This window comes from Garra rufa, chromosome 25 (genome assembly GCF_049309525.1).
Source record: "Garra rufa chromosome 25, GarRuf1.0, whole genome shotgun sequence".
NCBI classification, from domain to species: Eukaryota; Metazoa; Chordata; class Actinopteri; order Cypriniformes; family Cyprinidae; genus Garra; species Garra rufa.
The window spans coordinates 6,502,621-6,529,339 of NC_133385.1; the positions used below are offsets into that span (position 1 = coordinate 6,502,621).

Here is a 26,719-nt window from a genome sequence, read left to right on the forward strand (position 1 = left end):
TGAGGTGCAGCTCGTCATTTTGGAGCGTTTCACTAACGTTAGTTAGCAGTAAACCGGTTACCTCACCTGAATATGTTCGTAGGTTTGTGTTGGATGTTATATTCGGAATGGAAATATGGACATTTTATTTGTAAACATCATACCTTTTTCGCTTATTTCAGTTAATGACATAAAACTAGCGAGCTAAGCCAGTAGTAGCACTGACAGTGTCGTGTAAATATGGCTGAAGACTAGAGTTGACGTTCGCGAACGAACCGATTCTTTTGAACGGCTCATAAACATGAACGATGGGAGCCGTTCTTTCTGTCGTTCTTTTTTATTTCACACAGATGCACACAAATTAGCTCCTCCGCGAGACAGAACAGTTATATATCACACACACACACACACACACACACACACATATATATATATTACAGTATATATTTAAAACTTTAAATATTTTTTGTTTTCTATCAAAATGTTCTTGTGTGGAAGTGTTTGTAGTAAAAGCTGTTTTGCACAGAAATTCATTGCAGCCGGCTTTATAATGTTTATTTGTGAGTAGGTATTGTATGAATAACATAAGTCAACGTAGCTTTACACACTGGGGCGCTGTAAAGGGGGGGTTAAACGATGACGATTCTCGGGGCCCATGACTGAGAGGGGGCCCAGAGAAGCCCCCAATAAAATTGTGGTGCTAAAAAAAATATTTGATAGTAAAAATTATTAACTTTAAATTATTCTATTTGCTGTTTACTGGTGTCAAAAAATTTATTTGTTTAGGAAACACAAAAGTCCGTGGGCCCCTCTCCCCCTCTCGATCATCATAAAATGGTTCAGTCCGCCCAGGGGCATCGTAGTTGGGTGAAAAGGGGGACTAAATTACCAGGGCCCCAAGTTGGGGGGAGGGCCCCTGAGGGGTGAAATTTTATTTTCCTTTAAATATAATTTCAAGATCACAATAAATGTTGTTAACTAATGTAAATCAGTGATGCGCGGGTCAATGTATAAACAACCCGAACCCGACCGACGTTTTCAACTAACCCGCCCGCAACTCGGACCGCAAAAAAAAAGAAAAAAAAAAAGAAAATATTGTACCGCTTCCTGACCCGCATGTTTAATATTTGCGACTGACACATGCGGCTATGCGGTGGAGATGCGTTCACTGTCAAACATCATTCGGCATTAATTAGGTCATTTGTCAAAAGAAATGTTCTTGATTACAAGAAAAATACAGATTGTTCTTGTTGTGATTTATTTTGTCTTTCCTTTATACAGATTTAAATAGTTTCGTTTTCGAAGTACTCTAAATGTCAGTGATTCTCTGATGTTAAATGTGATCAAGAATTATTTTATTTCGATCTACAGTGTAATAAAAGTTAAGAAAAAGATTAGCCTATAGCCCTTAATATATATAGACTACAAGCTAATTCCTTTTTTCTTAACTTTTAACTTCTAAAAATTATCAAGAATATTAAATCAACTTAATAGGCTAGGTTAACGAATTTTCTTATACAAACATAACGAATGCACTTCAAAACGAAGTTTTCATATATAAATTAAATTCAGGAATCACGAATATGACAAAATAATATATATATATATATATATATATATATATATATATATATATATATATATATATATATTAATTGTATGGCTATAATAGTTGTATCAAATGAATATGGAAATTATAGTGCCTTGAATTTATTAAGTAATGTTTAATTTTGTTCGTTTGGCTCTCTGGAAATGTAAGGAAAAAATACAGTTTTTACTTGGAATTCGTTTTTTAATCCCTGGTTTTAAACAAGCATATACATGAGATAATTTATATATTATTATAATTAAGGAAATTAAACAGACCTAGGCATTTGAAAAGACATAGTGAAATGTGTCTAATAATTCCAAAAAGAAAGAGAAGCATTGGACATAATCAAAATATTCTAGACATTTATTAGGAATACCATTTTCTTAACAATTAAGATGCTGCATGTGTTTATCCAGTCTAATCAAAGTGTGCGTCTCTCCTCCGACTTTCCAAACAAAAATCCCACCCCCTCTCAGAAAATACATAAAGCTGACATTACTGAGCTATATGAAAGGAGTCGCCAAGATCCGGATCCCCTCAAAGAGCCATAAATCCCATCACTACTGAAGACGCTAAAAGCGGAGGAACAGACAAACGAATCAAAACGAATCAATTGAGTGAGTCATTTACGATAGAACCACTCCGATTGATTCAAACTCGTGGCATCAATCATTCAGTTCAAGTGATTCACTAGCAAAAACGAGATCTAAAGGGCAGTTTATTTTTGAATTTCGATATTGCTTATAATGATTTTAAAAAGCACCTATAGTAATGCGTAAAACTGATTTTTTTCTAAACTTTTTTAATCAATTAAACCATTGCATCGCAAAATGATTCACTGATTCACTTCACCGTATCGCGAATCATTTAGTTCAGATCGGGTCAAAGCGCAGATCGCGAATCATTTCATTCCGATTGGGACTTCAGAGCACAGATCGCAAATCATTTGATTCAGATCGGAACTTTAGAGCGCAGATTGCAAATCATTTGATTCAGATTGGGACTTCATAGTGCAGATCGCAAATCAATTGATTCAGATTGGGACGTCAACGTGCAGATCGTGAATCATTTGATTCTGATCAGGACTTGGAAGTGGATTCATAAATAATTTGATTTAGATCGGGACTTGGCAGTGGGTTCACGAATCATTCAATTCAGATCGGGACTTCAGAGTGTGGATCGAGAATCATTTGATTCAGATTGGAACTTCAGAGCACGTATTGCGAATAATTTGATTCAGATCAGGACTTCAGAGCGCAGATCACGAATCATTTGATTCAGACCGGAACTTTAGAGCGCAGATTGCAAATCATTTGATTCAGATCAGAACTTTGGAGTGCAGATTGTGAATCATTTGATTCAGATAGGATCTTCATAGTGCAGATCGCGAATCAATTGATTCAGATTGGGACTTCAAAGTGCAGATCATGAATAATTTGATTCTGATCAGAACTACAGAGCGAAGATCGTGAATCATTTTATTGAGATCGGGTCTTCAGAGCGCAGATCACAAATCATTTGATTCAGATCAGGACTTGGAAGTGGGTTCTTAAATAATTTGATTTAGATCAGGACTTGGCAGCGGGTTCACGAATCATTCAATTCAGATCGGGACTTCAGAGCGTGGATCGAGAATCATTTGATTCAGATCGGAACTTTGGAGTGAGGATCATTTGATTCAGATCAGGACTTGGGAACGGGTTCGTGAATCATTTGATTTAGATCGGGACTTGGGTGTGGGTTTGCAAATCCTTCAATTCAGATCGGAACTTTGGAGTGCGGATCGTAAATCATTTGATTCAGATCGGGTCTTCAGAGCACAGATCAGGAAATATTCAGATCAGGAATGAGCGCGGATTGCGAGTCATTTGATTTAGATCAGAACTTCGGAGCATGGATCGCAAATCATTTAATTCAGATCGGGACTTCAAAGTGTGGATCGGGAATCATTTGATTCAGATCGGGACTTGGGAGTGGGTTTGCGAATCATTCAATTCAGATCGGAACTTTGGAATGTGGTTCACAAATCATTATTCCGATCGGGATCTGCGCTCTGAGTCCTGATCTGAATTGATGGTTTGTGAACCATTATTCAGATCAGGACTTCGGAGCGTGAATCAATTAATTCGGTCTGGTTACTTCGGAGCGCATATCACAAATCATTTAATTTATATTGGAACTTCGGAATGGGTTTGTGAATCCTTTGATTCAGATCGGAACTGCGGAAGAGATTCGCAAATCATTTTGCGAATTGAATGATTCGAGAACGGGGCTCCAAAGTCCTGATCTGAAATTATAGTTTGCCAAATCATTATTCAGATCAGGAATGAGTGCGGATCGTGAGTCATTTGATTTAGGTCAGAACTTCAGAGCATGGATTGCGAATCATTTAATTCAGATCGGAACTTTGTGGAAATGTGGTTCGCAAATCATTATTCAGATTGGTACTAAGCACAGATCACAAGTAATTTGATTTAGATTGGAATTTCGGAGTGGGTTCGTAAATGTTTTGATTCAGATTGGGACTTCAGAGTGAGTTCGCAAATCTACTCGTGAATTGAATGATTCATGATCCTCGCTCCGAAACCTGATCTGAAATGATGGTTTGTGAATCATTTAATTCAGATTGGAACTTTGGAGCACTGATTGCAAATAATTTATTTTAGATTGGGACTTCAGAACACACACTGCGAATGATTTGATTCAGAACGGAACTTCAGAGTGAATTTGTGAATCATTTCCGAATCATAATTAATTAGATCGGGACTGAGTGTGGATCGTGAGTCATTCGGTTTAGATTGGAACTTCAGAGCAGGTTTGCGAATCTTTTGATTCAGATCGGAACTTCGGAGTGGGTTTGTGAATCTTTTCGTGAATTGAATGATTCACAATCCTCACTCCGATTTCCCGATCTGATATGGTTCACAAATCAATATTTAGATCAGGACTGATTGGGACAGTGTCTGACTAATATTATAATTACATCCAGAAGCTTTTTGTGAAATTTGGATGAACTCATTAATCTGTTGCTTGACCTCTTCAATATTTAAGGAGAGTTTCTAAAGGGTAATTTTCAAGGGCCTAGAATTTAACAGGGATGCTATGATATGTCCCTTCCAATATTCAGCGATACTAAACTGTACTAAACTAGCAATAATTTTGATTAAACAATTAAAGGGCTGTTGTCTGCTGTTATGTCCCCACCAATGGCAAAATCAAACCCACGCACTTGAAATAACTTGTTTACTGCATGTGATTCAGTTTTTCCAGTACCGCTTCTGAATCCCCAAATGTACAGTTTTGGTCAAGAAAATAAAGCCCATTAAAATCAAAAACAGAGTTAAATTGAGTTGAGTTATGTATTAGGCCCATGTGAGAGGTCATTGTGTTCACAGGGGCGGAGCTACAGAGAGGTCATTCATATCAACGCCACAAAATTTAAAACTTTTTGAAAACCCTTACATACACACATACACAGTGTCCACCCTGAAGGTCCGCAAGGGGCCGAAACAAAGCTGGGTTCACGCAAAAGTACAGCGGCTCCCATAACGACCTCATAAATCCATAACCTCCCACTCAACCTCTCTCGCTCTCTTTCTCTCTTTCTCCTCCTCCTCCTATTCACATTCCAGTCATTCCTGATCTGTGAGTCCTTCAGCGTCTGCTCAATAAACAACTAACACACACGCATTACAAGGCTTGCACACATTACACAAAAGGCCTATTGGAAAGACCATCAAAAATCATTGTTTCTCCAAGAATATACAGAGGGAAAATGGAGACTTTCGGTAAAGTCTCCGGTTTCTTAGGTGTTTCTCCTGAGAAAGTGACACTCATTGCCTCCTTTGCACCGTCAGGTTATCAAACATCTGGGAGAAAGACAGAGAGAGAGAGGGGCACATCTGTGTAGCCTATGGTCTGGTCAGGACACATGTCAACAAAGGGCACATTTAGGGTTAGTAAATGTGTAGTCAGAGTGAGATTTCACTGCAGACTGTGTTTGTGTGTATGCACACACATATCTGTGCTGATGTGGACCTCAGAAAATCACAGAAAGACTGACATTCTGCTTACAAATATCCTATGAACGGATGTACATAAAAATAAAAGCAAAATAAAATTTCAATACATAAAACATTAACCTGAAAATAAATGTAAAAAAAACTTTTGGCTGAGACAAAAAGTAAAAAAAAAAAAAATCGAAATAAAAAAATTTAGAGTACCAAAATAGTACAAGTGCAAAGAATGGATGACAAATTTTAACCACTAAATATATTCTACATTCCAAATGATAGAATAATAAAATAAAATAAATATTAAGCAATTACAAAAAAAAATTACAAAAAAAAAAATACAAAAATAGTACAAAGTAGACCTTTTAACCTGGTTCTATTTTGTGAATTCAACTATATTTTGCCACAGTAGTTTGATTCACAAACTACTTACGAGGTTTTTTTTTAATGATTTAAAAACTACAACTCAACGAGTGCTGTCCGATTCTCTTAAATGATTCTTATGAGCATAGTTCTTTTTAGTAAATCAAAATTCAACATGATCAGTGTAGTCTGATTCATGAACAAATGTTTCTTTTAACCTGTCTCTTTTTAGTGAATCATACATACAGTGTGACCACGGTAGTCTGACTCACTAATTAATGACTTTCAAGAATCGTTTGTCTACAACTCAATGAGTGCAGTCTGATTCTCTAAAATGATCCTTATGAGCTGGTTCTTTTTAATGAATCAAAAACAATCAACACAACCAGTGTTGTCTGATTCATGAACAAATATTTGTTCATGTGACCTCTGTAGTTTGATTCACAAACTAATGACTCTCAAGAGTCAGCATGACCAGTGTAGTCTGATTCATGAGCAAATGTTTCTTTTAACCCGGCTCTTTTTAGTGAATCAAACATACACTGACCACTGTAATTTGATTCACAAACTAATGACTCTCATGAGTCATTTTTTTCATAGTGAATCAAAAACATTGTCTACAACTCAATGAGTGCAGTCTGATTCTCTCAAATGATTCTGGTGAGCTGGTTCTTTTTAATGAATCAAAAACAATCAACACAATCAGTGTTGTCTGATTGATGAACAAATGTTTATTTTAACCTGGGTCTTTCAAGTGAATCAAAGAGACAGTGTGACCACGGTAGTTTGATTCACAAACTAATGACTCTCAAGAGTCATATTTTTAGGCTACAACTCAACGAGTGCAGTCTTTTCAGTGTTTTTAAATGATTCTTATGAGCTGGTTCTTTTTAATGAATCAAAAACAATCAGCGCGACCAGTCTAGTCTGATGCATGAACTCTTTTGACCCGATTCTTTTTAGTCAATCAAACATACAGTATGACCTCTGTAGTTTGATTGAATGTTGTGGCCGCATGGAAAAGAGCTGCTCGTATAACAAACAGGAACATAATATGGCTTTGGAACGACATGAGGGTGAGTAAAAGATGACAGACGGACAGACGTGCAAGACCTTTAAGACTAAGTAGAAACTCTCATATTCTCCCTTGAAGTGTCCGACTCAAATCACACAAAGTGAAAGCTGAGTTGGCCGGGGTGTGTGTCCTGCACTGATGACCTCTGAGAGGCCGCGAACCCACCGCGACCTCAGCAAAACAAAGAGAGAGAATGAACAAAACACACTGACTCATTAGAGAGCTCAGACATAAATGAACCTCTAACGGGTCTGTGAAAAATCGAGCCTATGTGAGGGACCGGTGGCTTTTTCCATCTGTTTGACATGAGGCAGCTAATGAACGTCTGCATCAGTACATCTCAATACACCCACTGACTTTAGCTGTTTCTGCAGTATGTTGTCTGTTTATCCTGCATTGCATTGTATCAGTTCCTAAATGGTACATTCTACTACTTTTTAAAAAGATGAACACATCTTTTTAAAAAGTAGTAGAATGTTCCGTTTTGGAACTAATACAGTTGAAGTCAAAAGTTAACATACACCTTGCAGAATCTGCAAAATGTTAATTATTTTAGCAAAATAAGAGGGATCATACAAAATGCATGTTATTTTTTATTTAGTACTGACCATACTTCACATAAAAGACGTTAACATATAGTCCACAAGAGAAAATAATAGTTGAATTTATAAAAATGACAAAAATGTTCAAAAGTTTACATACACTTGATTCTTAATACTGTTACTTGTTACCTTGTTACCTGAATGATCCACAGCTGTGTTTTTGTTTAGTAATAGTTTTTTATGAGTTCCTTGTTTGTCCTGAACAGTTAAACTGCCTGCTGTTCGTCAGAAAAATCCTTCGGGTCCCACAAATTCTTTGGTTTTCCAGCATTTTTGTGGATTTCAACACTCTCCAACAATGACTGTATGATTTTGAGATCCATCTTTTCACACTAAGGACAACTGAGAGACTCATATGCAACTATTACAGAAGGTTTAAAAGCTCACTGATGCACCAGAAGGAAACACAATGCATTAAGAACAGGGGGTGAAAACTTTTGGAATTTGAAGATCAGGGTAAATGTACTTATTTTGTCTTCTGGGAAACATGTAAGTATCTTCTGTAGCTTCTGAAGGGCAGTGCTAAATCAAATATATATTTAGGCAAAGTAAGAAAAATGTACATTATTATGTATTTTGTATGTATTATGTATTATTTTGTTCCATAAGTTTTCACCCCCAGCTCTTAATGCATTGTTTTTCCTTCTGGAGCATCGGTGAGTGTTTGAACCTTCTGTAATAGTTGCATATGAGTCCCTCATGTTGTCCTCAGTGTGAAAAGATGGATCTCAAAATCATACAGTCATTGTTGGAAAGGGCTCAAATATGCAAAGATGCTGGAAAACCAAAGAATTAGTGGGACCTGAAGGATTTTTCTGAAGAACAGCAGCCAGTTCAGGACAAACAGGGGACTCATGAACAACTATCACTAAATAAAAAAATTAAAAAAACATAGCTGTAGATCATTCAGGTAACAACAGTGTAGTAAGAATCAAGCGTATGTAAACTTCTGAACAGGGTCATTTTTATAAATTCATCTATATAATTTCTCTTGTGGACTAAACATCTTTTATGTGAAATATCTTATTCAGGTCTGTACTAAATAAAAAGTAACATGCATTTTGTCTGATTCCTCTTATTTTGGTAAACTAATTAACATTTTGCAAATTCAGCAAGGTGTATATAAACCTTTGACTATATGTACACTTTAGGTATCTTTTATGGGTAAATAAGGTGCAAAGATGAAAAACAACACTTGATCCTAAAAAACAAAGTGTATCACAGTTTCTACCAAAATAAAAAAATGAAGCAGCACAACTGTTTTCAACATTAATAATAATAAATATTTCTTGAGCAGCAAATCAGCATATTAGAATGATTTCTAAAGGATCACGTGAAACTGAAGATTGAAATAATGATGCTGAAAATTCAGCTTTGCATCACAGGAATAAATTACATTTTACAATATATTTAAATAGAAAACAGTTATTTTGAATTATAATAATATTTAACAATTTTACCATTTTTACTGTATTTTTAGTTAAATAAATGAGCATAAAAGCAATATATACGAATAATACTTAATTCATTCAAAAGTTGATTTTGCATCCTCACAGACCCACAACTTGTAAGTAAAAACACCAAAATGTTTTCTGTTGTACAGCCCGAAATGTGAATTCTCAGCCTCACACAGCTGGGGTTTCTCATTCTTCAGCATCCGTCCCATAAAATGTGCATTTAACGACAAGTCCTGATTTTTTCCAACAACTTCTGAACAGGTGGAGAAGCGCTCCATTATGTGGGTACTTATCTTGCGACGGGATGCTTGGGAGCCATTAAACCATGGCAAATGTATTTCCTTTCAGCGGCTGTGTGTAATTTTACGGGTCGGGAGAGTGAATGCATTACGGTACAGTGACGGCCCAAGCCAAGAAATGTTTTCTTTGGCAAAGCCTGTTGAATTTTCGCCCTGCGCACCAAAAACCAAACAATCTAACCGACGCTGGTGCGCTTAGCTGGATAATAACTCACACACGTAACAGCCACACAAACACGCCACAAATACTAGCAGAAGATGCCGGTGGAAAATCTGGAAAAGGGTCACGAGTGCATTGTGGGAATTCTCGTCATTCTTTAGGCGCTCAGCACTGTAGATTGTCGCTATTTGCGTGATTGTCTGAAATTGCCGGGGTCAAATGCAGCCATGAATGAAGCTCTATCTGATTTTCGCCAAATACTGTTGGGTTGAGGTCTTTCTCAGCTCTGGACTTTACGAAGCTGACCTTAGGAACACAGCATTAGCAAAAAGAAGCATAGAAATGTACCTTAGTTAGTACAAAGACTAACTTTTTACAGCCTTCTTTGAATCTACAATCACTGTACTTACTTAAAGTGACAGTTCACCCAAAAATGAAAATGCTGTCAGTGATTTCTCACCCTCATGTCGTTCCAAACCTGTAAGAATTAAGATAATTTTTATGAAATCCGAGAGCTCTCTGACCCTGCATAGACAGCAATGCAACTGACACGTTCAAGGCCCAGAAATGTAGTAAGAACATCAATAAAGTAGTCCATGTGACATCAATGTATCTTAATATGTGACCCTGGACCACAAAACCAGTCATAAGGTTAAATTTGACAAAACTGAGATTTATACATCATATGAAAGCTCAATAAATAAGCTTTCTATTGGTGTATGGTTTGTTAGGATAGGACAATATTTGGCCGAGATACATCTATTTGAAATCAGAAATCTGAGGATGCAAAAAAATCTAAATACTGAGAAAATCACCTTTAAAGTTGTCCAAATTAGGTTCTTAACAATGCATATTACAAATCAAAAATTACATTTTGATATGTTTACAGTTGGAATTTTACAAAAAATCTTCATGGAACATGAACTTTACTTAATTTCTTAATGATTTTTGGCATAAAAGAAAAATCAAAACTTTTGACCCATGCAATGTATTTTTGCCTATTGCTACAAACATACCCCAGCGACTTAAGACTGGTTTTGTGGTCCAGGGTCACATATGTGTTCTTATGATGAATGAGGGTCTTAGGCGTTTGGAACAACATGAGGGTGAGTAATTAATGACAGAATTTACATTTAGTTACATTTAAGTTAAGATCTTAAACCAGCAGTGTTGTAGACTTGTAATTTTGAAACAATTTGGTGCTTGAATGTTACAATAAAAATGTTTTGCAACAGACAACCATTAAAAGACTGTATCAGTGCTCGCCTCATTAAATACTCATGTGTTTGTAGAGTCAGGAAAAAGTTAATAAATGAAGATTTGGTCATTCCAAACCTGTACGTCTTTCTTTTGTGGAAAACACAATGGAGATTTTTAAAGAATCGTTAATCTCCTTACAAATACTAACACTAGTATTTTAAAACATCAATTAAATAAATTGTTTTAAATATGCCCATGTTTATTTTTTTAATTTAAAAACGATCTCTTAATTTATTATTTTATTTAACTTCATTTTTTTTTTCAATTAAAAAGGTTATTTATTAACTATAAACTCATTTTTAACAATTTTTCGCTCCTATTCCTCCAAATAAAAGCAATTTTTATAGTAAAGCAGGCCAATAGGACAATAAAATAAAACAAAAAAAGCTTGCTTTTGTGGTAAAATAATACCATAGTTATATAGCATATTACAAATGTTAATTTTAATATATTATTTTAAAATATTATTATTAAATAAATATGCACACTGTTTTAAAAATGCTGTTTTAAAAATCAACCCTGTACTGGGTGAAATGTGAACAAACCCAGCGACTGCATTTTTTTGACCCAGCAGTTGGGTTAAACTCTTATGTGCCTTATGTGTAGTTTTATTTAACTCAAATATTGTTTAAAAAATAATTATTTAATAATTGTTACATATTTCATATTTTTTAAACATTGAAATAATTGAATAATAAACATTTTTTTTAATTGCTTAATGATAAATGGTTAATGGTTCTTTATTATTGCTGATGCCTCTAGTAATTATGTGTCTGATTTTTATTTTAGAACACTTTTGGGTCCATTTTAACCCAGCCATATAGTAATTTTTAAACAATAGTTGAGTTAAATAAAACTACCCAGAAGGTTGAGTTAAACATTTAACAACCCTATCGCTGGGTTTGTCCATATTTTACCCAGAACTGGGTTATTTTTGACCCAGCATTTTTTAGACTAGTATATATATACCATAAGGTTAAATTTTACAAAACTGAGATGTATACATCATATGAAAGCTCAATAAATAAGCTTTCTATTGATATATGGTTTGTTAGGATAGGACAATATTTGGCCGAGATACAACTATTTGAAAATCTGGAATCTGAGGGTGCAAAAAAATCAAAATACTGAGAAAATCACCTTTAAAGTTGTCCAAATTAGGTTCTTAACAATGCATATTACTAATCAAAAATTACATTTTGATATATTTATAGTAGAAATTTTACAAAAAATCTTCATGGAACATGATCTTTACTTAATTTCCTAATGATTTTTGGCATAAAAGAAAAATCAATAAATTTGACCCATACAATGTATTTTTTGGCTATTGCTACAAATATACCCCAGCGACTTAAGACTGGTTTTGTGGTCCAGGGTCACACATATATATATATATAGTCAAATTTTAAATTAATTTTATTAATTTATTAATTATTCATTAATTTAAAAGGAATAAAAAATAAACGTATACATATTAAATACAAATATAAATAAATATTTAAAATGAATATTAAAAATTTAAAGGAATATTTAAAAAATATCATATCAAACCATCAAAGCATTTCGATTTCAAGTCAATGCTGTTCTTTTGAACTCCCTATTCATTAAAGGACCCTGAAAAACAAAACGCATCAGAATTTCCACAAAAAATATGAAGAAGTTTCTTGAGCAGCAAATCAGAGTGATTTTTGAAGGATCATGTGACACTGAAGACTGTGAGAGAGTGATGATGCTGAAAATTCAGCTTTGATCCCAGGAATTAATTACATTTTACAATACATTCACATAGTTTTTTAAAATTGTAATAATATTTCACAATTTTTACAATGCACAAATCCTCTGAAGTCATATGATAGCTTTTTAAATTTAAAGTTTTGAAAGACATGAGAGTGAGCAAATAATGCCATTTTTTTTATTTTCTTGATCTGCTCCTAACAGCTTGTCTGGTTGAGAAAATTGCTGAGTATTGATGGATAAGTGTGACGAGTGATTTGTCTGAGCTGATAGTGGCTGATACTGAGCTCGATGTAATCCCAGTGTTAACACCATGAAGAGGAGGCCTGTCTCTCTCTCTCTCTTAGTGTGCTTGAGGAGAGGCAGCTGGAGGTGAACTGAAAGACAACACACACACTCAACGGCTAGCAGAGCGGCTCTTCGGGGTCGCGAGCGGGGGCCGCAGAAACAGGTGCAAACCGCACCGCTCCGTCACCCCCCCTTTGTGTTTATTTGTCCCCCTCTGTCGCACATGCTCAAAGGGTAAACGTCCATTCTCGTGTCGAGTTACACCCTCTCTGCCTTGAACTCGGGGCTGCGGACACCCATGGCGTGCCATTCCGGACGCGCTTTGCCGCTCCCAAACTACCGGCCCCAACCCTCGGGGGTTGACAGAACCACCCCAGATGCCCCCTTCTGCCCTCTGCGACCCTCCCTCGCCATCTGCCTTAACCCTCTGCTGCGATATTGACACGGATTTATGAAGCTTTATAAAGTTTCACAGCTGATCGGAAGGTGACAGACACGCACATCCTCTCACTTTCCTTCTCGTCCCATATCAAGAGCGGCGGACTTTCTTACATTCAACAGGTCTGAATCAGACAGACAGACTTTTATAGTAAAAACACACCTTGGCTGGGTTATTTATAGTAAGGAATAAACAAGTTGCGAAACACATCCTAATCATTGCAGCAAAAGGCATTGTTTGCATGAGCTGCTGTTTTGAAAATACGATTGTTTGACCAAATCGTGTGGCTTATGTTCGCAAAACTATTAGACGATTTAATAGCTTCCCTCAGTTTGATCAATACATATTCCCAATATTAAAATATTGTAACTATACACTATATATAGTATATACTGTTTATTTATATAACAGACAAGCAAAAAAAAAAAAAAAAGTTTTTGAACAGTAAGATTTTAATGTTTTTTTAAGAAGTCTCTTTTGCTCACCAAGCCTGAATTTGTTTTATCCAAAGTACAGCAAAACAGTCAAATTTTGAAATATTTTTACTATTTAAAATAACGTTTTTCTATTGGAATATATTTTAAAATGTAATTTATTCCTGTGATTTCAATGCTGAATTTTTAGCATCATTACTCAAGTTTTTAGTGTCACATGATCCTTCATAATTCATTCTAATATTCTGATTTGCTGCTCAAAAAACATTTTTATTACAATGTTAAAAACAGCTAGGTGGAATTTTTCAGGTTTCTTCAATGAATATAAAGTTCAGAAGAACAGCATTTATCTGAAATGGAAATCTTTTGTAACATTATAAATGTTTAAAGCATCCTTGCTAAACAAAAGTATTACTTTCTATAATTTCTTTCCATTTATTACTGACTCCAAGCTTTTGAATGATATAGTGTATAATGTTACAAAAGCTTTTTATTTCCGATAAAACCTGATCTTTGGATTTTTCTATTAATCAAAGAATCCTAAAAAAATGGGCTCAACTGTTTTAAATATTAACAATAATATTATTATTAATAATAATAATAATGATAATAATAATAATTGTTTCTTGAACAGCAAATCAGCATATTAGAATGATTTCTGAAGGATCATACACTGAAGACTGGAGTAATGATGCTGAAAATTCAGCTTTGATCACAGAAACAAATTACATTTTACAAAATATTCAAAGAGAAAACAGTTATTTTAAATAGTAAAAATATTTCATTGCTGTACTTTGGATCAAATAAATCAGGTTTGGTGAGCAGATGAGACTTCTTAAAAAAAAACATTAAAAATCTTACTGTTCAAAAACTCATATACATGAAATAGTAGTAGTAATAGTCAATATGACTACCATTATAGTTTTAAAAAATGTATTCTAATATAATATAAAAATATTACATATAAAATATTGCATATATTACAAATAAACAATACATACTTTATTATTATAATACAATGAATATTCACAAAAATGATTTGTATGGCCCATTATATTGAAAATTAATATATTTACTGAAAAAAAAAAAAAAAAAAAATATATATATATATATATATATTAGGGTTGTCACGATACCATAAAAATTACTTACGATACTATACCAGCTGAAGTATCACGATACCATGCAGTATAAACATGCGATCGCGATACCAAAGCTTACAAATACACCGCGGGTATTTGTAAGCTTTAGTATCGCGATACTACCGTAATACCGGTATACCATGCAACCCTAATATATATAATAAACTACTACTGTTATGTTGTTAAATATTATTTATTGAATACTAAGATTTATTAAACAGCATCAGCCAACATAAAAGTTGCTAATTCAGTCAAAAGTACAAAGGCAGCGCTCTGATATACAGTATTACATTTAAAACATAACGTGATGAGATTTTGCCCTCAGCCAAAACTATTTGCTCCGGAACAAATAATATACTAATGAGAGCAAAGACTGCCCGTTAGATTTACCCAAAGCGAACTATATCTCATATTTAACCACTATAGAGACATCAGAGCCAGCTGTAAATTCCAGCAGATCTGGCCAAAGTAAGGCTGCTCTTGGCAGGTTCATGAGTGCTGAACAGCCGCCTGGAGCTTACATCTCGGAAAACGCAGAAGCAGATTTTCAAATAGACATTATCTGTATTAACAATCCAAACATTCTCACCTAAAAAACTCTGTGACACAAAAATAGTTTTGTTTATAAAATTATACTAAATTTAGGCATCCGCCATGACACTCGCTGTGAGAAATACCACAAGTTAAGTGATACAAATGACAAACTGTGAAATGGTTGGAGTTCTGTTATCACTAGAAGATCGCACTCCTCTCAGCCAATCAGATTCAAGGACCAGAAAAAAGTGTTGTATACTGTTGTGTGCTGCAAAAGCAAATGCTTAGAGGCAGAAGGGAAGAGGCATACCGTACATCTTGCCCTCATCGGAGAGAATGATCTTGCGTCGGCCGCAGGGCGGATAGATAGCCAGCGCCTCCTGAAAGCTCTGCTCGATGTCCGGACTCCACACGCCCTCCGCATCGTTCTCCAGAGGCTTGTCCAATCCCTCGCTCAGCTCCTCGCTAGCGCCCCCCGGAGAGGACGCTGATACCCAGTCGGACGACAGGGTGGTGGTGGGAGAGGGCAAAACGTCTGTGGATACCGAAACGGCCGTGGCGGGTAAATCACAGGCTTTTCCAGGTCTGAAACAGGGCAGGTGCTCAGTCCTATGAAATAAAGTAAGCTTATTTAGAATTGCATTGGATTAGGTGGCACAGATGATATGCAAATATAATAAAAACAATGCAGATACAGTGAAATACCATGAATTCCTTAAAAACACACAAGTCATTAATTGATGCACTGGAGTGGTGTGGATTACTGTGATGCTTTTATCAGCTGTTTGGACTCTCATTCTGACGGCACCCATTCACATCCATTGGTGAGCATGTGATGTACAGTTGAAGTCAAAGGTTTACAGAAGGTTTCAGAATCTGCAAAATGTTAATTATTTCACCAAAATAAGAGAGATCATACAAAATGCGTTGTTGTTGTTTATTTAGTACTGACCTGAATAAGGTATTTCACATAAAGGACGTTTACATCTAGTCCACAAGAGAAAACAATCATTTTTTTAAATAACCCGGCTCAAAAGTTTACATACACTTGATTCTTAATACTGTGTTTGTTACCTGAATGATCCACAGCTGTGTTTTTTAGTTTAGTGATAGTTGTTCATGAGTCTCTTGTTTGGTTCTGAACAGTTAAACTGTCTGCTGTTCTTCAGAAAAATCATTCAGATTCCACAAATTCTTTGGTTTTTCAGCACTTTTGTGTATTTGAACCTTTCCATCAATGACTGTTTGATTTTGAGAGCACACTGAGGACAACTGAGGGACTCATATGCAACTATAACCGAAGGTTCAAACACTCACTGATGTTTCAGAAGAAAAAAATGCATTAAGAGCCGGGGGGGCCATATTTTGTCTTCTGGAAAACATGTAACTATCTTCTGTAGCCTCTGAATGGTAGTACTAAATGAATATGATATTTAGACAAAGAAAAAGAAAACTGTGCACATCATCTGTTCAAAAGTTTTCACCCCCAGCTCTTAATGCATCGTTTTTCCTTCTGAAGCATCAGTGAGTGTTTGAACCTTCTGTAATAGTTGCATATGAGTCCCTCAGTTGTCCTCAGTGTGAAAAGATGGATCTCAAAATCATACAGTCACTGTTGGAAAGGGTTCAAATACACAATTGATGTAAAATGCTGGAAAACCAAAGAATTTATGGGACCTGAGGGACTTTTCTGAAGAACAGCAGACAGTTTAACCGTTCAGGACAAACAAGGGGCTTATGAACAACTATCACTAAACAAAACTTACTTACTCAGGTCAGTACTAAGTTAATAATAACATGCATTTTGTATGATCCTTCTTATTTTTGCTAAAATAATTAACATTTTGCAGATTCATAAAGGGGGATGTAAACTTTTGACCTCAACTGTAATGCTATATTTCTCCAAATCTGATAAATAAACAAACTCATCTACATCTTGGATGACCTGAGGGTGAATAGATTTTGTGTGGGTGAACTATTCCTTTAATATCATCTGGGACCATTCAATGGAAAAACCACTACTTGCTATTACATCATCCAGATTAGCCACTGCCATTGCTATATTGAGTTGTAGCACAGTGATGTTGTGGGCAGGGTTCCAGACGGGTATCATCACGGCGTGAATGAGACGACCCCCGGTCATCAGAACGCTCCCCAGACGCCATAATCCTACTTGGAAAAAGCGCCTTGGTTCCGAAATCACATTAGGAGGAAACGCAGAGTGACAACGCGTCTGCAGACACGTAACCTCAATGAGAAGCGGCCTGCAGCCAGACAGGGCTATTTTAGGAGGTCAGTCTCAAACTGATCTGATCAGGAGTCCCTCAAAACAAAGCCCCCATGCATTGCTATTAAAACTTCAGATTTTATGAGTGTATAAAAACACAGCATGAGGAGAGATCAATGTAGATGATTTGTGTACATGATTACACACAAATGCATGTGTGTACAGGAAGATCAGAGCCGCCGAGCGACAGTGCGTCATGCTCGCGTCTGACTCAATCAGCCCGTTTTCCTCTGAGCTCCACTTCCTGTATAAAACTCACAGATTGGACCAAACGCCCTTGTGTTTCTGAACGAAAGTTATGTTTGATGCAGAACTCCAAAAACTAAATAAAGCACCATTTCACATGTTTATACACTTTTTGTGAGTCACTGCATGCATTTATAACATGCAACAAAACACTAACTACCAAAAAGAAAAAAAACTAAATATAAACCATAACTTAAAAAAAAAAAAACTTGACCATATTTACATGAGATTTTTTTTCTCTAAATCAGATCAGATCTGTACTATATATATATATATATATATATATATATATATATATATATATATATATATATATATGTTGTGTGTGTTATCTAATTTTCTTTATCTAGTTTTTTCTCTGGTTCAGATGTCAATATAAACTGGCATATGCAAAGTCAAAATGAAGTAAAAGTCAGTATAGGTATTATTTATATACTATTACACTATTTATTAATATCAAGAATTAGCTTTCATTTATATATTTTATATAGTTTTATGTTTCAAGTTTTCAGTTTTGATAATTTTATTATTATTATTAAAAATATTTCTAATATGTTTTTTTTTACTTTAAGTAATTTTATTATTCTAACTTAAATATTTATTTGTATAACTTTAATTTCATTCAAATTTCTAATTTAAATTTAAGTATTTCATGTTATATTTACTTTTTAAATATTTAATGTGTTATACATGTTTTATTTTTTTAATTTCAGTTTTAGTAATTTTAATATTTTAACTCAAATTTTTATTAAAATTTCTAGTTTTTGTGTAAATAATATATGTGTGTGTGTGTACTGTGTATATTTATTATGTATATATAAATACACACATATGCATGTATATATTTAAGAAAATATTTTATGTTTACATATTAAATATATTTATACATAATATACAGTAAATTACATGAATATAAATATATGTCTATATATACATAATAAATATACAGTACACACACACATAATATATAAACAAAAACTAATTTTGGATGCGATATATGTATATATATATATTTTTTTTTCTTCACAGGATTATTTTGATTATCAAACATGATTTTTAATAGTTTTAACACTAACAATACTGGCGCCTCTCAAAAATTTACAAATCTGGCTGGACATTGCATTTTATATATATATATATAAACTACAATATACTTCAATATACTACAAATACTTCGATATTTGTGTTGACTTAACAAAAAATGTGGTTTATTAAACTTAAAAGCTGGGTAAGTTACCTGGCTGCCTTAAAATTTTAAGTTGAATCAACTCAAATATCTAAGTTGTCACTTAGTACAACTTAACTTTTTAAGTTGACTAAACTTTGAGTTGACTGAACAGCCAGGTAACAAATTATTTTAAGCTGATTCAACAAATTGTTTTTTACAGTGCATTAAAGTGATTTTACCATGTTTGAAATAGTTTTTAGGCCTTATTTTGAAGAAGAAAACCCCTTAACTGGGGTGGGTTATTGCTTTAGTTAAACGCGTGTTTATATATGCATACAAAAGTAAAGGTTTGGGGGAAAATTAAAGAAATAGTTCATCCAAAATTAAAAATTTATGACATAAGTTACTCATTCTCATGTGTATGATTGCCTTTCCCCAGTGGAAAACGAAACAAAAATAATTCTGAGAAATGTCTCAGTGTTTTTTGTCCATTCAATGGAAGTCAATGGGGTCCAATGTTATTTGGTTCCCAGTGTTTTTCAAAATATCTTCTTTGTGTTCCACAGAAGAAAGAAAGTCATTCAGGTTTGGTTAAAACACAAGGGTAAGTAAATGACTACATAAAACCTCTATAGTTTGTACACTCTCACACACACAGATATACATTCACATGTGTGTAACTCACATATAGAACAAACACACACACACAGCATATAAACAAACATAAACACACAGAGACACACAACAAAATCCACTTTAATCAGAGCTGGAATGTAAAGCTGAGAGTCGCTGTGAACCAATACACACACACACACACACACACACACACACACACACAAAGGGTATTAGCTATGGGCCATACATTAATTTAAAGCTCATATTGTTTAACAGTGATGCTGTAGCCGCAGGGGTCGGTCGGCTCTGATCAAGAGTTCCTGACACACAGCAAGTGTCTCGTTAAGAGCATCTCTAATAACGCTGTGTTAACGTGATAATAGCACTAAAACAACACAACTGCCTTTAAGGTTAAATGTGGCATCAATGGAAATGAAACATTATTTTAATGGCGAAAATGCAGGTATGTAACAGATTTATGACACTAAACAAATGTACAATGGTGCTACTATATTTCAGTCATGTACTGTGGCGGTACCACAGTATTACTGGAAATACCTTGGAGTACCATGATATATATTAAAGCGTTATCGAAGCATTTTTCTTAAAATGTAACGTACTATAGTAATGTTATGTTTGTATGGACATTTACCATAGCAATAACATGTTTTTGTACATATAAATTATTTATGTTGAATAAATTTTTTGGCTTTCCTTAATCTCCATTATCCATTAGTTCTGTGTACATAATCCACAAATGATAAAAAGTCTCTTTCATATGTTTGTGTTGTATATGGGCTGTTGAAATCCAGGATTAACTTTGAAAAGCTGCTGTGTGTGTTTAACTCAGTAACACAATACACACACGAAAGCAGATATTTACACACTTACACACACTTACACACACACACACACACACACACACACACACACACACACACACACACACACACACACACACACACACACACACACACACATGTTGGGTTTACATGTTTTATGGGGACATTCCATAGGCGTAATGGTTTTTATACTGTACAAACCGTACTTTCTATCGCCCTACACCTACCCTACACCTAAACCTAGCCCTCACAGGAGATTGTGCACACTTTTACTTCCTCAAAAAAACTCACTGCGCATGATTTATAAGCCTGTTTCCTCATGGGGACCTGAGAAATGTCCCCACAAGGTCAAAATCTACTGGTATTCCTATCCTATCCTTGTCATTTGGACATTTGGTCCCCACAACGTGATGAATACCAGGTACACACACACACACACACACACACACACACACACACACACACACACACACACACACACACACACACACACACACACAACACAACACAACACAACACAACACACACACACACGCACTTGTGCAGACGGCCTGCTGTGTGTGTTTGTTTTTGAATAAGACATGGTGATTTCAGTCAGACACATGACAATGTCAGATTGAATCTAGATCATTCTATGGTAACATCTCACAAGCATTTGAGAAAAAAAAACAAATACACATTACAACACAATAAAATATAGAAGCTTGTTTCCGCCATGGAGTAAAAAAAAGAAAAAAGTTTATGTCAAAAAGTTGAAAGGAGGCAGAAGTAAACTCGGAATTGTGTGAATTGTGAGTTTATATCTTGCAATCATGACATTTTTTTTTACAATTCTGGGTTCATATCTCGGAATTCTGAGTTTATTTTGCAATTCTTAGATTATCTCTTGTAATTTTGGGTCTATATATCTCATAATTAAAAAGTCAAAGTTTTTTGTAAAGCTTACACCTCGTAATTCTGAGTTTATGTCTTACAGTTCTGAGTTTATTCCATAATGTTGGGTTTATATCTCGTAATTAATTTTTGTTCACCTCGTAATTGACTGAGTTTACACTTTGTAATTCTGAGTTCATGATGAGTTTATATCTCATAAGTTTGAGTTTATATTTCATAATTTTGGTATTAAATTCTGAGGTTATTTAGCAAAATTCTGAGTTTCCATCTCATAATTCTGAGTTTATATTATAATTTTAGGTTTACATGCAAAATTCTGAGTTTCTATCTCGCAATTCTGAGTTTATATCTTGCAATTCTGAGTTTAAATCTCGTAATTCTGGGTTAATATCTTGTAATTCAAAATTTTATATTGCAAAATTCTAAGTTTATTTTGCTATTTTGATTTTATATCTCGTAATTTTGGGTTTATATCTCATAATTCTGAGTTTCTATTTCAAAATTTGAGTTTATTTCTCGTAATTCTGAGTTTATTTTGAAATTCTGAGTTTATATCTTGCAATTCTGAGTTTGTTTTGCAATTTCCAGTTTATATTTTGCAATTCTGAGTTTATTTTGCAATTCTGAGTTTATATCTCATAATTTTGATTTTGTTTTGCAATTTCAAGTTTATATTTTGCAGTTTAAATCTCGTAATTCTGGGTTAATATCTTGTAATTCTGAGTTTATATCTTGTAATTCTGAGTTTATTTTGCAATTCTAAGTTTATATCTCGTAATTTTGAGTTTATGTATATTATTATATGTATATTAATTTTGGGTTTATATTAGGGTTGGGGTCGATTCCGGAATGAATTCAACAATTCCAATTCAAAGAAGGAAATGGAACTGGAATTGGAATTCAACAACAATTACAGGGAACAGAGTTGGAATTGAATTGGAATTACAGGAAGTGGAATTCAATTCAGGGAAATTCCACTGAATTCCGTTTATTGCTGTTTCTGAGCATTTATTTGTGATTGCATTTAGAGACATACATTTGAACTTTATTTATAATGCTTTACAAATACCAAGTAATGTATGAAATAGAGTTGATCAAATGCAAGTAAATAAAAATGAGAAACTGTACATTATGAATTAATAATTGAATGACAGTGGTGATACGTTTCTGGATGTACTATACATTCAATATATGATTACCACATAATATATGTCTCAACTCACAAAAAATGAGTCATGTTCATTCATTTATTTCATTCACTTTTTATTGCATCGAATTATCATCATTTCCTGAAATTTGGCATGTGAAATGATCATGCTTAACATACTAAACATACAGTACTTTGTATTTCTTTTATATGTTTGTTGTTTATGTGATTTACAATATTTAATGTACTATAAACTATCAAGCAAATCCAGTCAAATTATTTTATTTAGCAACTCAAGTGGAATTTAGTGGAATTCAATTCTGTTTCCTGACATTCCAATTCAATTCCAATTCCATTTCCTGTCAGCTGCATGCAATTCCAATTCCATTCCAGGAAGTGAATTGGAATTTACCATTCATTCTCAATTCAATTAATTGGTTTATATCTCGTAATACTGAGTTTACACCTCACAATTCTGAGTTTGTTGCGAAAATTCATAGTTTATATCTTACCATTCTGATTTTTTAGCGTAATTTTGGGTTTATATCTTATAACTCTAAATTTACACCTTGTAAGTTTGAGTTTGTTGTGAAATTCTGATTTAATATCTCACAATTCTGAATTTATATCTTGCAATTCTGAGTTTAAATCATAATTTTGGGTTTATTTTGCAATTCTGAGTTTATATTTCTTAATTTTGGGTTTATATCTTGCAATTCTGAATTTATATTTTGCAATTATGCTCTTATATAACAAAGCTTTTTGTTAATATCTCGCAATTCTGAGTTTATTTTGCAAGTTTATATCTCGTAATTTTGGGTTTATATCTTCCAATTCTGAGTTTATATTTTTTTTTTATTTCTACATTTACATATCCTTATTTTGGATTTTTGTCTTGCAATTCTGAGTTTATATTTTGTAATTCTGAGTTCATATCTCGTAATTTTAAGTTCATACCTAAAAATTCAGATTTTGTATCTCGCAAATACTTTTTTCTCTAAATAGTATGAATAGATTTTTTTTTTTTATCCCATGACGAAAACCAGCTTCCACAACAAACGCAGCAACCGTGTGATGTTTCCCCTCAGAATTACTCACATTTTTGTCTTTTCAAGGTAAAACCTGTGTTACTCACAGAAAACAAAACATAAAAAGGCAGCAAACGGAACTCCACCAAAGAAAACAGATGCAGACGGAGCGCAAGTGTGAAGACACTCTAACTAAACGCCACTTTATGGAGCTCTAATGAAACCTTCACACAGATGCTGCATTTAATAACGCTTCCCTGATGCTTTTTATTAAAATAACACAATATTCCCTCCCTCCCTCCCGCACCGCAGAAAGACCCCGAGCAGGTGGGCACCGGCCCCATTCCACCTGTTGTTCCAGTAGAATATTGCGTCCCCAGGGACACAGAACAAGCAGGGCACTGACTCCTCACCCCAACACTCGAAATATTTACCCATGAGGGCAGCTGACAAACAGTAGACCGCAGCGCTTCAAGTTGCCATTTTAATCTCTTTAGAATGACTTTGGATCATTCATTTGTCAACTAATTGACCCTTTTCAGACTGCCATGACATGTTTACGTACTCAGTTATTAACAACATAAATCTACAATGCAAAAAAATATATTTTTTAAAGCCTTTAAAGTCTTAAGTAGCTCGCATATATATTTGTAGCAATTGTTAAAATTATCTATTTTTCTTTTATGCCAAAAATGATTAGGATGTTAAGTAAAGATCACGTTCCATGAAGATATTTTGTAAATTTCCAAGCATAAATATATCAAAACTTAATTTCTGATTAGTAATATGCATTGCTAAGAACTTCATTTGGACAACTTTAAAGATGATTTTCTCAGAGTTTATATCTCATAATTAAGTTTATTTTGCGAGTCTAAGTTTATATCTCACAATTCTGAGTTTATGTTGCGAAATTCTGAGTTTATATCGTAATTCTGAGTTTGTTGCAAAATTCAGATTTTATATCTTATAATACCGAGTTTATATCTTGGGTTTATGTAATACTGAGTTTACACCTCATAATTCTGAGTTTGTTATGAAATTCATAGTTTATATTTTACATTTCTGATGTTTTTTTTTTTTTTTTTTTGTAATTTGGGGTTTATATCTTGTAATTCAAAGTTTACACCTTGTAATTGAGTTTGTTGTGTTTATATCTCATAATTGAGTCTTTATACTGCATAATTGCAAGTCTAAGTTTATATCTCACAATTTTGAGTTTATATTTTGGGTTTATATCTTGCAATTCTGAATTTATATTTTGCAATTATGCTCATATATCAAAGTTTTTGGTTTATATCTTGCGATTCTGAGTTTATATCTTTTAATTCAATGTTTACATCTTCTAATTTAGGGTTTATATCTTGCAGTTCTGAGTTTATATATTAAATTTTAATTAATTTTAAGTTTATACCTTTGTATTTTAGTTTATATTGCTAAGAACTTCTTTGGACAACTTTAAAGCTGATTTTCTGAGCATTTGGGGTTTTTTTTATTTGCACCCTCAGATTCAGAAATAGTATCTCAGTCAAATATTGTCCTCATAACAAACCATACATTAATGAAAAATTATTATTTATTTATTTATAAGCAAAAGTTAACCTTATGACTGGTTTTGTGGTTCAGGGTCACAAATAAAGAATAATTTTTAAGTTCTATTAATTGTGTTACTTGCCATAATTGTTTGTGGAATTTATTAGCAATACCTTTTGCAAGTAATTTTCATTTTTCGTTTGGTTATTAAACCAAACATATATTTGTCATCATTTCCATTCACCACTAAAGAAATTGAACCACTGTGTAAGTAAATAAACAAATAAATGGTATTAAAACTTCTTAAATTATTTCCATTTGTGTTATTTCATTTTTTTTTATCACTTTACTATTATTTAACCACCTTTGACTGGTTATGTAAGTAACAAATAACAATAATATTTAATAGTAATGGTCTTGCTAAAGAAAAAAAATTATTTTACATGCTACTAATAATTTATTGTTATTTTTACCTTTAAGCAAGACAGACAAGACAATCGATAATATATTAATAATAATTCCACAATTAGTAGTTAGTATCATTATAATATTTTTCATATTATTTACATTTTACAAAAGTATTAAATTGGTTCATATGAAGTAAAACACCTGCAGACATTCGTTACTATTTACAGAATTAACCTAAAGCTTAAGTTTGTAATTTGCGCTTTAATTAGCGAACTGATGAAGCGATTAAAGTTCCTCAGAAAGTTTCCGGCCGTTACGCGGGAAGTCGCTCCAGTGGATCCGAAAAAAAAAAGAACGCCGGAATTCGCGGAAAAATTCCAAAAATTCCAAATATTCCATTGTTACATCACATTTCGTCATCACGTGTCAGATTAACCACCTGAATGAGCTCGTTTCGCGGCTTTTCTGAAATATCGTTCTGTGAGGAGAAAGAAGATCTATGCCGTTGTACAAGTTCTTGTACTTTACATGGAGGTTTGTATTTTTAAATAATTGCACAAACAAGTGCCGCCGGTGAAATATGTACATAAATACAGTTCTTACCTGTCTGAAGGAACGGTGAGGAAAATTAGGTGTTTTGGGGGTAAAATCTGCCTGAGTGAGTGGAAGCGCGCGAGGAAGGCTGGAATTTCAGGAATTGGCTGCAGTATAACGTGAGGAGCGGACAGGAGGGGAGAGAGAGGAGGGAGGTGTGAGGGGAGGTCCCGGGATTGAAAAGGAAAAAGGAGCAGTCTTGGTGTGGAGAGAAAAGGAAATAAGCCCGGATCCAGGGGGATTCACATTGTTCTGGTCAGTGTATGAGAGACAGCTGTGTCCTAAAAGTCCGGGAAAATAATCTTGAAACGGTGTCAAAATCCCTCACACTTCACTTTCTTTGTGTTAAGTGTTAAAAAAAATGGTATTAAGCCAAAAAAAAAAAAAAAAAAGTAATATTAAGGTTCTTATATCTTTATCTCTCTCTCTCTATATATAGTATTTTGTATAGAGCACTGTGTGCGTGGAATACAATGTGGTAAAATAATGACATTGAATGACATATATATTAAATTATATATATATATATATATATATATATATTTATTTGGCAGATGCTCTCAAAATGTATGCTTTTAGTATGTAATACG

At 33.9% G+C, this 26,719-nt stretch overlaps 2 protein-coding genes across 2 annotated transcripts in view; both read right to left on the minus strand.

The window, feature by feature from the left end:
• Positions 1–15,808, minus strand: part of LOC141301684 (transcriptional enhancer factor TEF-3-like) — a 54,904-nt gene extending 39,096 nt beyond the window's left edge. Inside the window, exon 1 of the mRNA XM_073831875.1 lies at positions 15,681–15,808. Within this exon, the coding sequence (XP_073687976.1) occupies positions 15,681–15,687 (7 nt within the window). The 5' untranslated portion in view covers positions 15,688–15,808. The remainder of the gene's footprint in view (positions 1–15,680) is intronic.
• A 4,147-nt stretch (positions 15,809–19,955) lies between these two features.
• Positions 19,956–26,719, minus strand: part of LOC141301285 (DENN domain-containing protein 2A) — a 51,655-nt gene continuing 44,891 nt past the window's right edge. Inside the window, exon 13 of the mRNA XM_073831539.1 lies at positions 19,956–20,006. Coding sequence (XP_073687640.1) covers positions 19,956–20,006 — 51 coding nt within the window. The remainder of the gene's footprint in view (positions 20,007–26,719) is intronic.